At 41.9% G+C, this 14,272-nt stretch overlaps 1 protein-coding gene across 1 annotated transcript in view; it reads right to left on the bottom strand.

Annotated features, from left to right (window-relative positions):
* The window catches only part of UBXN8 (UBX domain protein 8), a 399,557-nt gene that overhangs the window by 250,757 nt on the left and 134,528 nt on the right, over nucleotides 1-14,272 (bottom strand). The window contains exon 4 of the mRNA XM_044059156.1: nucleotides 2,697-2,764. Coding sequence (XP_043915091.1) covers nucleotides 2,697-2,764 — 68 coding nt within the window. The remainder of the gene's footprint in view (nucleotides 1-2,696; nucleotides 2,765-14,272) is intronic.

Here is a 14,272-nt window from a genome sequence, read left to right as displayed (position 1 = left end):
TGTTTTGTACATCTTACTGTTCAGCTTCTTTGACATTCTTTTGCCACACACAACTGTAGCAAGTACGATTTTAATGCTGACTTCCTCATTCAGGCTTCCCTTCTCCTCATCCACTCCTCCCCAATACCCGAAAGGTGTTAACAAGTTCCACTATTTCCCATTCTATCTCAGTTTTTTAGCTTCTTCTGATTCCCCCATTTCCTGCATGACAACTGCTTTGTCTGTAACTCAGCTTCATCCCATGGGGCTGTTTTTATTAGAAATTCAAGACTCAATAGTGTGAGTCCTGATTAATAAAATGTAAGTGGAATTTAACACAAGTAACAGTAAACTTCAGAATTCGCTGTCACAAAAATCACTTTCAATGTGCAAAGGGGCAAGTCCCCTGCACCCCCCTGCAACTTGCAATACCCCCACTACTAATATTATCTAACTACAAGATTTCTGCACACTGGAGAACAGGGAATACTCCAAAATACTTCTGTATTTCCCTGTAACAGCACTTAAATTCTCACAATTCTGAGGATAACTGAACATACAATGATAACACTTTATAAATATGCATGTTACCAAACAGTTGTGCTCGGGGCATGTATACATGAAAGCTGCATTTTTACAAAGGGACAGTAATTTAAAAAAGGCACTGTCGAAATGCGGCAGCTGATTATGGGCACTTGTAGACAACATATAGCTAACTATGGCACAAAGCTATGAAAAGGTACAATCTACTGAGGACAGTATTCATACAATACACACAGGTGTGAACATGTGCAGGCACACTACTTGGATATTTGCAGATCACAAGAAGCTTACTTTACCTCATGACTTGGACTAGTTGCAGTTAATTCACATTACTGTATATCTCTACCACACAGCCTGTAAACATATACAGACAACACACTGTACAGTACAACTACTGTCACCCAAATACAGAAGAGTCTTGGTGAAGGTCATCAACAACTTGGTTACTATGTATAAATATGCACTTCACTAGCAGACATTTTCACTAACACCTACACAGCGGTTTAAAAATGGCTTGACATTTTTCATACTTGAAAGCATACAAGTATCACCATAGAGACGCAAGTGTAACAAAAACATATCTACCTACACCTTAGTAAAATGCTATATTACTGCCGTATGTAATGGTTAGCTCATGTATGCTGAAAATTTAAAATACTACATCCTGGAAGGCACAGAGACCACCGATTGTAAGCCATCTATGCCTTATCATCACTAGAAAGCCTCATTAGAATGGAGGAACAATTTGGAATATCATTATCTCTGAAATGTGTAGTGACAGTGGGAGACAGCATATACCACAGTTACCAGAAAACTATCACAAACCAAAAGCCTTGGTAGAAACAAAAAGAAGAGTGTGGAACTCTGGATCGCACTGCATGTTGTGGGTGTTATGCAGTCATGTTGCTGACTTCCACCTGGCAGTTCATTAGGAACTCCATATACATTGCAATGTACTGCAGCATTATATAGGTGATCAAACCCATCCACAATGCTACACTACCCTTATAGAATCCAGCAGTTACTGTAGAGAGATAAGAACCAGGAAAAGTTCTCAAAAAATGAAAGACAACGGGACATGACTTTTCAGAAAGATAATCTGATTCTTCACTGCAAGTACATTGTTTCAAAACCTAGAGGTACTAAGGAACAGAGGAAGTATTAAAGGTTATAATGATATACATATTTTATTTATTATTTATTATTTTATTTAAATTTGTTGACCGGGAGTGTCCGACTGGACATAGGTCCATTTTCAGCAGAGGCCCGGGGTGAAAAGCTCCACAGTAAAATAAACAGACAGTAGTTACATTGGATTACATAGCGATTAACAATTTAACATAGCAATTACTTAAAACATATTTACAGATGAAGAACATAGTACATCAGTAGACAACTAGAATCTTTATCTGTGAAGTACATAACAGACATTAACAAATGTTACAATGAGAAGTCCCTGCTGTATAATAAATACTAGGCTTATGAGCATCTGAGCTTGCTATAATCAAGGTAGTTAGTGGAGTGGAAAGAAAGGTAGTGGTTGGATGGAGTGGATGATATTAGAGTGGGAGTTGCAAGGGCATAGCCAGCATGTTTTAGGTGCTTTTAGTAAAGTTTTGAAGTGGGTGCATGATGGTATGGAGGTAATTGTGGGTGGGAGTGAGTTCCATAATTTGGCTATGGCGCAAGAGAATAGTGCTTCACCAGCAGAGTTATTGGCTTTAGTGATCTGCAAGTGATTTTTGTTGCTGGATCTTAGTGGTCTGGTGGTGCGATAGGGTTGGAGTAGATTCTGGATGGATGGGACATTTAGCGGATGGTTTACTAGTTTGTGGGCGAGTGAGAGTTGATACCACTGAAGGAGGAGAGGGAGTTCAAGACAGCCCAGTTCAGCAAGTGAGACAGTGGTGACTACAGTAGGATGCCCCTGTGGCGAATTTGGTGATTCTATTGTAGCAGGTCTCTAGCTTGTTTAGATCACATTGCCTTAGGTTGGTATATATATGACTGTCATTACAACGGATAGTCTTGTAAAGCTTTGAACATCTGACAATGGTACATAATCTAGAAATAGAATTTTCCAAAACAGAACCTAGTGACTGTTGCAGCCCTGAAATAATCAAAACTGTAGTGTCATATTTTTTAATGTGTCTTACAAGTACATTACTGCATACCTTCTCAAGGTGTTTTTCCTGTTGTTGTTTTCTAGCACGAGTTTGTTTCTCCTTCTCATCTTCTAATACTTAAATGGAAATTAAGAAAAAACACTTAGAACATGTTTAATACCGCTGCATACATATGCTACATAAACATAAAAAGTACAGTTTTGTACCTACCATAAATGTAGATGTCCGATAGATATGCAACTGCAGTCATAACATATGGGTTGTCCTGCCTCAGGCAGCCCTCGGTCGGCCGAATTCCAAAGTCTGGGTCCGGCGTCGGCTGGTGTCGCCTCCTCTCTGACGTCACAACGGCTGGAGTATAAAGGCATCGGCCGACGCCATCTTCTTCAGTGTTTCTTGCCCCAGATGCCAAGTGCCCTTCTAGGAAGGCTAAATTTGGTGAATGGATAAACAATTCCAGACATGCACAACAGTAATAAACAGATACACCATAGGAGATACCCCCAGCTAATAGTAATAGGGGGAATGGACCCAAAAAGAAGGAAAAGAGGGGAAGGAGGGAAGGAAAATCCGACTGCAGTTGCATATCTATCGGACATCTACATTTATGGTAGGTACAAAACTGTACTATGTCCTTCAAGAATGCAACTGCAGTCATAACATATGGGTTGAATACCATAGCCAAGCTGGGGGTGGATGGAGCTAAGAAAAGGATGGTGTAGCTAAAATGCCCTGCAGGACTGCCGAAGCAAAGCCTGCTCGGGATCTGGAGTATAAAGGCAGGTTGTAGTGTTTGGTAAATGTATGCATGGAGCTCCATGTAGCAGCCTCTAGAATGTCCTTTGTAGCCACTCCTCTTAGGAAAGCTGTGGATGTGGCTATAGCTCTGGTGGAATGTGGCCTAATATTGGCTGGCACACTTTTTCCATGGTAAGAATAGCAGAATCTGATGCAGTGTCCAATCCATTTGGAAATTGTTTGCTTGGGGATTGCTTTTCCCTGTCTTCCAGCAGCATAGGCTACAAACAGCTGGTCAGACTTTCTGGTGGCCTTAGTTCTGTCCAAGTAGTAGCGTAGTTGCCTGTGTATGTCCAAGGTATGTAGCAGTCTTTCCCCTCTATTTTGAGGATTGGGGAAGAAAGTAGGAAGGTGAATAGCTTGATTTAGAGACACCCTGGAAATTACCTTTGGCATGAAAGAAGGATTTGTTCTTAGAGAGACTCTGTCCTGATGAAAAATGAGGAAAGGAGGTACTGCCATGAGTGCCTGTATCTCCAAGACTCTTCTTGCTGATGTGACTGCCAATAGAAAAAACGTTTTCCATGATAGAAAATGTATCTCTGAGGTTGCTGCTGGCTCAAAAGGAGGAAGAGTTCATTTTTCCAATACAAAATTGAGGTCCCATGCAGGAATTGGTTGTTTTCTGGGAGGCTTGATATTCTTTATTCCTCTTAGGAACTGTCTTAGCAAAGGATGTGAGAACACTGGTGGATCACAATTGTATCTTGCTGAGATTGCTGAGGCATGAATCTTTATGGAAGAATATGAGAGTCCAAAGTGAAACATTTCTGCCAAGTATTCCAATATCTGAGGTATACTCAGTACTGTTGTATCCTGACCCCTGTTGGCAGTCCAGATGCTGAATCTCTTCCACTTGGCTGAATAGGTTTTTCTGGTGGAAGGCCTGCGTGCTTCCAATAAGATGTCCTGAACTGCCTTGGAAAGAGTGGAAGCGGAAGGAGTTAAGGTAACCTCCAGGCTGTCAGATGTAATGTTTTCAGGTTTTGGTGAACAGTCCTGTAGTTGTGTTGTGTTAGGAGCAGGGACCATAGGGGCAGAGGCCACGGTTTGGTCCGAGTTATGCTCAGCAGCAATGGGTACCAGTGTTGCTTTGGCCAGTCTGGAGCTATCAAAATGCCTGTTGGTTGTTCTGCTTTGATCTTCAGGATCACCTTGGTCAACAGTGGCAGAGGAGGGAATGCATAAATTTTTAGGGAATTCCAGCTGAAGGAGATCATCCGTTGTCCAGGCTAGAGGATGGTGGGTCCTGGTACAGAACCTTTCCAGGTGATGATTCGTGTGAGACGCAAAGAGATCTATGTCCGGTCTTCCCCATGTCTTTGTTATTTGTGAGAAAATGTGGGGATGCAGCATCCATTCGTGCGGATCCAAGAAATTTCTGCTCAGCTTGTCCGCCAGTACATTGTCCTTGCCTGGCACAAACTGGGATTGCAGTTGTATCTTCAGACTCAGTGCTTTTTCCCAGAGAATCATTGTTAGTCTGCAGAGGGGGTATGAATGAGTCCCTCCCTGCTTGTTTATATACCACATGACAGTGGCGTTGTCTGTCCTTATTAGTAAATGCCCTTGTTGCAGTGATTTTTCGAAACCCTCGATTGCATGTATCACTGCCAACATCTCTTTTTGGTTTATGTGCAGATGTCTTTCCTATGGTGTCCATTGACCTTGAACGCATCTGCCCTCCATGTGCGCCCCCCATCCATGATCTGAGGCGTCTGTTGTAATTATTTGACCTGCTTGAGGCCTGTTGAAAGACATGCCTTTGTTTGATTGACTTGCTTGAGCCCACCACAAGAATTCATTTTGCAGACATGGAATAAGTGGGATTACGTCCTCTAGGCTTTGGCTGTGTTGGGACCATAAGCTTTTCAAATACCATTGCAGCTTTCTCATATGAAGTCTTGCCAAAGGTATCAGAAGAATGCATGATGCCATGAATCCCAGGGCCTGCAGGAGTTTCCTTGCAGTCAGCTGGGAGAGCTGTGCTAAGCCTTTGAAGTATTCTGGTAACTGCTGTTGTTTTTCCTCTGTGAGGTAGGCCATTTGTGTTTGCGTGTCCAGTTTGGCCCCTAGGAAGATAATCTGTTGGGATGGCCGTAGTCTTGATTTCTGAATGTTGACTGTGTATCCCAAGGCCTGTAGTATTTGCATGACATAGTCCAAGTTTTTTGTTAAAGTTTGCTTGTTGTCTGCTTGTATGAGGCAGTCATCCAGGTAGGGGTATATTTGAATTCCCTTGAGTCTGCAGTGTGCCACTACTGATGCCAGGCATTTCGTGAACACTCTGGGTGCAGTAGATAAGCCAAACGGCAATGCTGAGAATTGATAATGCTCTGTCCCTGCAAGAAATCTGAGGTATCTTCTGCAGCTTTGTCTGATTGGGATATGCAGGTATACCTCCTTGAGGTCCAGAGTGACCAACCAAGACCCCTTGCCCAGCATGGGAAGGAGTTGCTGTAACGTCAGCATTTTGAACTTTGGCACAATGAGAAAGGTATTTAGAGTAGACAAGTCCAGTATAGGCCTCCATTTGTTTTCCTTTCTTGGAGACTCCCCAGACTCTGGAATAGATTGCCCATACATGTCAAGCAGAGTGCCTCTTTGGACCTCTTCAAGAGGAACCTTGACGATTGGATGGGAGAAAGGAAATTCACCCCAGGGATCACGTCAGTCGCCCTGCTAGACAGGGGTCCAGGAAAGTAAATAATGTGGGAACAAATAGCCAGGGAATTGTTATGGCTAGGCTTGTATAGGCCCTAGGGCTGATAGCCTAGTACCAACCTATGAACCTATGAACCTATGAACAAGGAACAGTATTGAATAAAATCCCTGGCCTTGTTCCTGAGGAGGTACCTTTTCTATTGCTTTTATACTTAATAGCTTTGAAATCTGAATGAGCGCCTCTGCCCTTTGATGGAGTGGCAGGTTTGGCATGCCTTGTCTTGTAGGTAAAGTATGGAAGTGGAATCTGTAACCCTTGTCTATTAAATCCAGAATCCAGTTGTCCTTGGATAAGATATGCCAGTTTTTTGAGAATAAGGATAATTTTCCGCCCAAGGGTGCTTCTCTCTGAGCCCTTGTAGGCGGTATGAAAGTCAAGTCATTGTGATTGTCCTTGTGGTGCAGCTGGACTGGCTGCAGCACTTCTTTGATTTGTAGGTTGCCATTGGCGGCCCCTGTAGGAGCCTCGGTATTGGCCTCGGCCACGCCTGTTCTTTCCCCTTTGAAACTTGTCCGAGTCTGGGAAGGACCAATTCTTTGAAGGCCAGTTTCTACTGAATCTGGGTGGCTGAACCTGGAGGAAATCCTTGACTGTCTGTACTGACTTAGCTTTTTCCTCAATGGACTTCAACACATCTTGTGCATTAGCACCAAAAAGCTTCTGTTTCTCCAGAGGTGCATCAAGTAACTTTACTTTGACATGGTCTGGCAGTGGCTGATCTTTTAACCAAGCATGTCTACGCATCACAGCCCCAGTCATGGCTGCCCTACATGAAGCCTCCAATGCATCATAACCACACTGAAGAAAATGATTGTTAACCTGCTGAGTGTTATGTATGTGATCCTGCAATGCCTTTCTATCAATAGGCTCAGGAGAGGCTAACTTTTTCTGTAAATCATCCAGTAAAAAATCCTGGTACTGAAACATATGAAAAAGGCAATTAAGTGACCTCATGGCTAGGGTGGTAGAGGTATAAACTTTTTTACCCCATCTCTCCATAGACCTAGCTTCCCTATCCGCTGGCAAAGGATTCTTGGCAGTGGAGGTAGCCACTCCGTTGGGACCCTGTGAAATAGTTTCTAAATCCACGTGGTGGGCCTTAAAGAGATGTTTGTGAGTGTCAGGGACTCTGTAATATCTGTCTGGCTTGACAGGAGCAGGGGGGAGAGAGTCAGGGTTAGCACTGGAATTGGAGAAAACATCATCCAAAACATCCATCACAGGAGGAATAGCTAAAGGTCTGTGCTGGGGAAGCTTTAGGAAGGTACGGAGCCTTTTCCTGGAATCAGAGAATTCCTGACCCTGCCATTGGAAATGTTCCCTCATTGAGTGCAGGACTTCACCAAAAGAGAAATCCTCTGGAGGAGAGGCAGAGGGAATTGATTCCTCAGCATCAGAGTCCTCATAGGCCTGAAAGGATTCTTCTTGAATACCTGAATGCTCAGAATCCCCAGAGGCCTCATCTGAAGAGAGGTTTTCAGTCTGCTCAGTTCTAGGCCTTTTCTCTGCAGGAGGCTGAGAACCTCTGTCTGGGTGAGGCTGAGACCCCCTGATAAGGGAAATAAGGTCTGCAGCAAGAGACATAATCTGTTTATCAGAAGAGGGGGCCTGGACAGCAGGTTTAGGATGGGCCTTGGCCTGGCTGGTGGCCTTAGCACGTGCAAAGGCCTTGATGGACATAGATACAGGAGGCCTAGCAGCCCCACATGCAGGAGTGATCTTGTCCACCGGAATGGTGTCGGGTAAATCAAGAACTTCGGTATCCGGAGGAAAATCAACAACCGGCACCAGAGAGGTCTCCGGGACCGAAGGACTAGTTAACGCTGTGTCGTCGGCCCAGGCTGAATTACCGCTTCCGCAGGGACCGAAGCACTAGCGGAGGGTCTAGGAGTAGTATCGGTAGAGGACACGGGCCGAGGATGCCGGTCCCGGTCCTTCCGTTTTTTGGAAGATTGAGCTGTCGGTAGATCCTACGGCATGGTATAAACGAAGGATTCGCCAAAAAAGTCTTCAGCAAATTCTGCCCGGCGCCTGAGAGTGCGCTTATTAAAGCAAGCACAGGCAGCACAGGCTGAGACGTCGTGGTCTGGGCCCAGGCAAGGAAGATAGTAAGAATGGAAGTCCTTATGCGGTATTTGTTTACCACAAGACAAACAATTATTAACTTCCTCAATTTGTTCTGACATCGGCTGAGGCAAGAAAAAATGTTCCCCAACGGGGTACTTAGCTTTTAGATGACTTCGGTACTGAAAACACAGGAGCTGACCGACCGGCACTTGGGAACTGCTTCTGCTTCGGGCACCGCGCGGCAAGAAAGACTGAAGAAGATGGCGTCGGCCGATGCCTTTATACTCCAGCCATTGTGACGTCGGAGAGGAGGCGACACCAGCTGATGCCGGACCCAGACTTTGGAATTCGGCCGACCGAGGGCTGCCTGAGGCAGGACAACCCATATGTTATGACTGCAGTTGCATTCTTGAAGGAGATCTGTTCATTAGCACACAGAATCCTGGTGCATAAACCAAGTGATAACACAAAATATATGCTTTTCCTTTTGTCAGACTGATGACCTTACCTTTGATCTCATCCTTATGAACATATTTCTGCCCAAAGCTTGCCTAGTCATATATCTCAAGGAGATGTTTGGACAACAAAAAATGTACAGTACTGACACTAACAGAAATATAACCATATACAGATTACTTACACACACACACACACACACACACACACACACACACACACACACACACACACACACACACAAATACCGATTTAAACCGTTTGCATCCTTTGAATTTTCATTGTCCAATTCCTACTTCAGCTTATTCAAGGTTACAAGTTTAAAGCAGAACTGAAGTGATGGGTAACAAAAATCAATAAAACCATACAGGTTCTTGTTTATACTAACCGTAATAAAACCTGATAAATTGGCAAGAAAAATGTGGAACATGCAGGGGTCTGGTATGTAATACCTTAAACATATCCTGAGCAGAATTTTGTACACCAACACTACAAGATATCTCTTATTAAACAAATCAGGCCAAATGCATTCCATTTCCCCTTCCTAAGGTTCTGAATTAATGTTTTCCATGGATTTTCACTGGGTGCAGTAATTGCCTAAGCTGTCTATTGCACAAGTCTTATACCATTTTGGAAGAAATGGAGCAGCATGTGTGGCTTTCTGTAATATTCTTTGTTATTACTGCTAGGGTTTAGGATGTATTAGTTTTATGCTGGTAGAACAAAATAGAGTAATCCCCAACAGGTAAACCAGTACCATTGTAACAAACAAACAATGATGCAAATCAAAACAACGGTAAAGCGAAGCACAATTCTAAATACCATTCACTGCAATAGATAAAAAACGTTTTATTATTAGGTTAGCGCTTTCACCACTAGTGTGGCTTCGTCAGACCAGCTACATAAACTAAAAAACAAATTATAACATTTAAATACTTACATAAAATGCTCAACTTTCAAAATCTATGCCATTCACTGTTGAACTAACTACGCGTAAGCACATAGAATGAATGACATCAGCTGTACTAGTTGAATGGTTTAAAGACACAGTACACCATTCAAACAAATATCTTACATTTGCTTTGGATATTCATTCAACAATTCAGTATTGTAATTTATATTTTATAGCCATAGATATCTGATCTGCATGTACCACATATATAAGATCATTAAAATATCAAACATAGGATGAATTATTCATCCAAACACATAAAACATCTTCTGCTGCTCGCTCACTCGTACATAGCACACAATATCTAACCCTAGATTGCAACTACTGGAGTTAAACAAATTCAAATCCTGATTTATATTTCAAAAGCATGCAAGAAGTTGTTCCTGCTTATAACAGCCAAGTTTGTTTTACGATCACATGACAATTTCTAAAAAGCACCTTACTGATACATGTATTTTTAATGCGTGTCAGTACTCTTTAGGCTAAAACATTTACCAAAACACAACAATTCATATACCACATATTAGCCAATATGAACACTATAGCTTTCCTAAGCTGAAGGTAGACCAGTCCAAATCCTAGTTTGTGTTTCAAAACATACTCGGAGATATTGTTGCTTATAACAACAAACTTAAATTTACGATCGCCCAACAGTTTTATTTAGAAAGCAACATACTAGTGTATGCATTTTCACTCCATATCAGTGCTCCCCAAACCAAGACATCTATCAAAGCACATCGATTCACATTTCTCATATTAATCCATATAAACACTACATCGACCGCAACATTAAACTCTATAATATTGTAAACGTACAGATAAAAGCTGTGTGAACTATAACCAGTAGGTGGCAGCAACCACAAAGTATCCCTAAGAAGCCAACGTTAAAAATAAAAATACAAATGAAACGTATATATAGGAGATCTAATACAGTAAGTGAAGCAAATACGATGTTACACTATAAACTACAATATACTAATGCTAGCTGAACTCAAGCATACATCAAGATATAACTCCAAATACAAAATATCTCATATAGGCAGAAGCCATTGCAATAACTATAATCCAGCTCAGCATAACAACAAATTTCCACTCTCCCCACAAACTATTATTAATCAACCAACTGATCATATATAATAGCGATATTTCAGCAACTTAAGCAAATATATCAGCTATAATCTTGTTGCTCCATAGCATTATGAGCACCCTTAAATAAATATTGTGCGAGCTACAGCCCAAGATAACAGCAACCACAATATACATGTAGGGAACTGATATTAGAAAGAAAAGAACATACATATAAACAATCTTTTATAAGCAACTTGAGTAAATACAGTACGACACTATCAAACTATATTATGATAGTGTAGTCCGAACTCCCTCGCACTTTAAACTATAACTATATAATATATAACTATATAACTATAGTCATATATACTGGAAGTATGGATGCAGTTAACAATTAACAAATAACTAGCTGGTAAAGGAATGCAATTAACGTATGACATATTACAGTTCTTATCTGATAGACACTCAGGTAGATTGTCTGCAAGAGGTTAGATAAGGAATAGGGGTATGGTTATCAAAGACTTAGTATTAACAGAGAGAGGAGGAGGAGGAAGAGAAGAATGGGATAGATGGGTCAGGTTGGAGTGAGACAGAGGCAAGACCATGTTTTGATCACGTAATCTTTTAACGTTTTTTTGAAACAGAAACTACTAGTGGCATCTCTTAGGTTGGGGGGAAGTTCATTCCAGGTGTTAGCAAATGAATGACTATATAGAAGTTTCCCAATTTGTTTATTGGGCTTATAGACTTCCAGGAGATGTTGGTCTGCATTGCAGAGACAAACATTTGGGAGTGTATGGAGAGATTAGGGTAAGAGAGGGCTGTATCTACACGATACTGACTACAGTGACAAGGACTTTAGTCGGTCTGCACAAGGCATTTGCTGGAGACCCTTGACCTTCTTAGAAACCTCTGAGGTCTCTCCAACTGCTATAGGTGCTTTGTATGGTACATGTCGAAAGGGGCTTTACACTGCATTATGGACCTGATTAGTGACGAGTATAGAGGGGGTTATAACCTCCTTTGCTAATCAAGTGTGCTACGTAGAAAGCTTCCTTACTACAGTAGACACATGGTGGTCAAAGTTAAAGGCTGCAGTCTACTTGAGATCCCAGAACTCTTACCACTTCGTAGGTACACAGGATATTGCTGTTAATCTGATAGTGTGAAGGAACATGGTTTTTAGGGAAGGGAACTGTGATGAAAGAAGACAGTACCAGCCCAGCTAGCTGGAATTTTGTAAATTATATGTCATTTGTGAATACCAACATGATTTATATAGAAATGTGATAAGAGAGAGATACTGCCAGCACAGCTGTCTGGAATTTTGTAAATGGTTGTGTGTCATTTGCGAATGTCAACATGCTACATACAAGATACTGGTGTTACAAAATGTATTAAAGCTGTATGTCATACAAGATGGTTTGTGCAGATGTGTTATGAAGAGGTATTTTATAAAGTGCTATTTTGAAATGTATCCACAGTGTATCATACTGGAATAGAAATGTATATACACTACTGTAAATGTTTAAATGTATATATTTTAACAGGGGAAACTGGAAAACAGGAGGTTAACTTGAAAAATTTCAGAAAAATTTAGTTATTTATTTATTTATATATATATTTGTTGACCGGGAGTGTCTGACTGGACGTAGGTCCATTTTCAGCGGAGGCCCAGGGAGAAAAGCTCCACAGTTAAAATAAACAGACAGTAGTTATATTGGATTACATAGCGATTAACAATTTACATAGCAATTACTTACAACATATTTATAGATGAAGAACATAGTACATCAGTAGATAACTAGAATCTTTATCTGTGAAGTACATAACAGACATTAACAAATGTTAAAATAAGAGGTTCCTGCTGTATAAGTACTAGGCTTATCAGCATCTGAGCTTGCTATAATCAAGGTAGTTAGTGGAGTGGAAAGAAAGGTAGTGGTTGGATGGGGTGGGTGATATTAGCGTGGGAGTTGCAAGGGCATAAAATTGCTGAAACTAAATTACTTAAACGTTACACGGTGGTGCAGCGGTTAGCGTTGCCGCCTCACAGCAAGAGGTTCTCCGGTTCGATCGTCGGCTGGGGTGCCTTCTGTGTGGAGTCTGCATGTTCTCCCTGTGGTCGCGTGGGTTTCCTCCGGGTGCTCCGGTTTCCTCCCACCTCCCAAAGACATGCTGTAGGTGGACTGGACACACTAAATTGGCCCTAGGCATGAGTGCGTGCGTGTATGTGCCTTCTGTGGAAGGTTGGGCGTCGGGCTGGCAACTCGACACCATAAAACTCCACTGCCAATCATGAGCGGACGGCGATCCGCTGTAGCGACCCCTAACCAGGAAAAACCGAAAGAAGAAGAAGTCCATAGAAAATGTGCTGTCTTTCAGTTTCAATGCAGCAAGGAGAGACAATGTCCAAAACTAAGGAGCTTTCTGCATTGTCTTGAAAGTTTTATTGTTTTAGGACTTCCAACATTTGCCAAAGATCTGAGGAAAAGCCCTTATCTATGTATTTTCACAGACGGATGCTAAATACTGCTAGCTTTTGGCAGTGGGGGGTTTACCTGAAATAGATTTATATGACAAGAAATTAAGTAATTCTGCAAGCTATTCCAGCAGTAATATTTGAGATATTAATTTAAGAACTCTCAGAGAGAGAGCATTCTGTAGTCTATCTTGGACATGACTAGAAGGCGCAATCACCACAAATATGCCTTGCTCTGAGTAAGTCTAGGAAGCAGTATAATTCTCTTAGATATAGGTCAGGAATATAGCAAATCTTAGCTTAGATATTTTTCTTTATGCTGATCTGTCTAGATCTGCCTAGAGATATTTTTAAGTTCTGCGAGTACTTACATATTTATTTGGTGACATCGTGGGCCACTTCTAATAGCCTTGCTTTTTGTCAAACTACCATTTGTATTAATAGTAACATTACACAGTAAGATTGGACACCCTTTGTTAAGGGTCTTAAAGTAGCTGATAAGGGATGGCTGGCGGCAATGACAACTACCTTATAGTCTGGGCAAAAGAGGGCATAGATAGTAAACATTTGCAAGCCTTTCCCAGGTGTGAGTGTGTGTGTGTGTGTGTGTGTGTGTGTGTGTGTGTGTGTGTGTGTGTGTGTGTGTATGTGTGTGTGTGCACATGCATGTGCAAGTGAGAGACAGCTACTTGGGCAGGGACATGAAAAGAGAGGATGCTGGAGGTCTTGGCTTGGCCACTCAGCTGAGATCTCAACTCTATAGCTGCGCCAGTGGGGAGTCTTACTGGGGATCTGGAGAAAGGAGAAACCAGCCCTGGAATGACTGTGGTCACTGTATGCTCTTAAGACAAACTGCACTTGATGCAGAGAGCTGCATCTGGAAATACTGTGTATGTACTTGTCATCCTCCCAATGTACATCCCCTACTGGTACCAGTGGTGAGGACTGGGGCTCTGTGATTACTGCTCCAGTGGTGGGGTGTCACAGAAATGATGATGCACTCAGTTTGAGACTGTAACTAAGACACCAGTTGTTGGTCTGTGTAAGACCATCCTGAAGTATATGGACATCATTTA

This window comes from Protopterus annectens, chromosome 17.part0 (genome assembly GCF_019279795.1).
Source record: "Protopterus annectens isolate FY-2018-M chromosome 17.part0, PAN1.0, whole genome shotgun sequence".
Taxonomy (NCBI): Eukaryota; Metazoa; Chordata; order Ceratodontiformes; family Protopteridae; genus Protopterus; species Protopterus annectens.
Note: the sequence above shows the minus strand (reverse complement) of the source record. Positions and strands in the feature narration are given on the sequence as shown.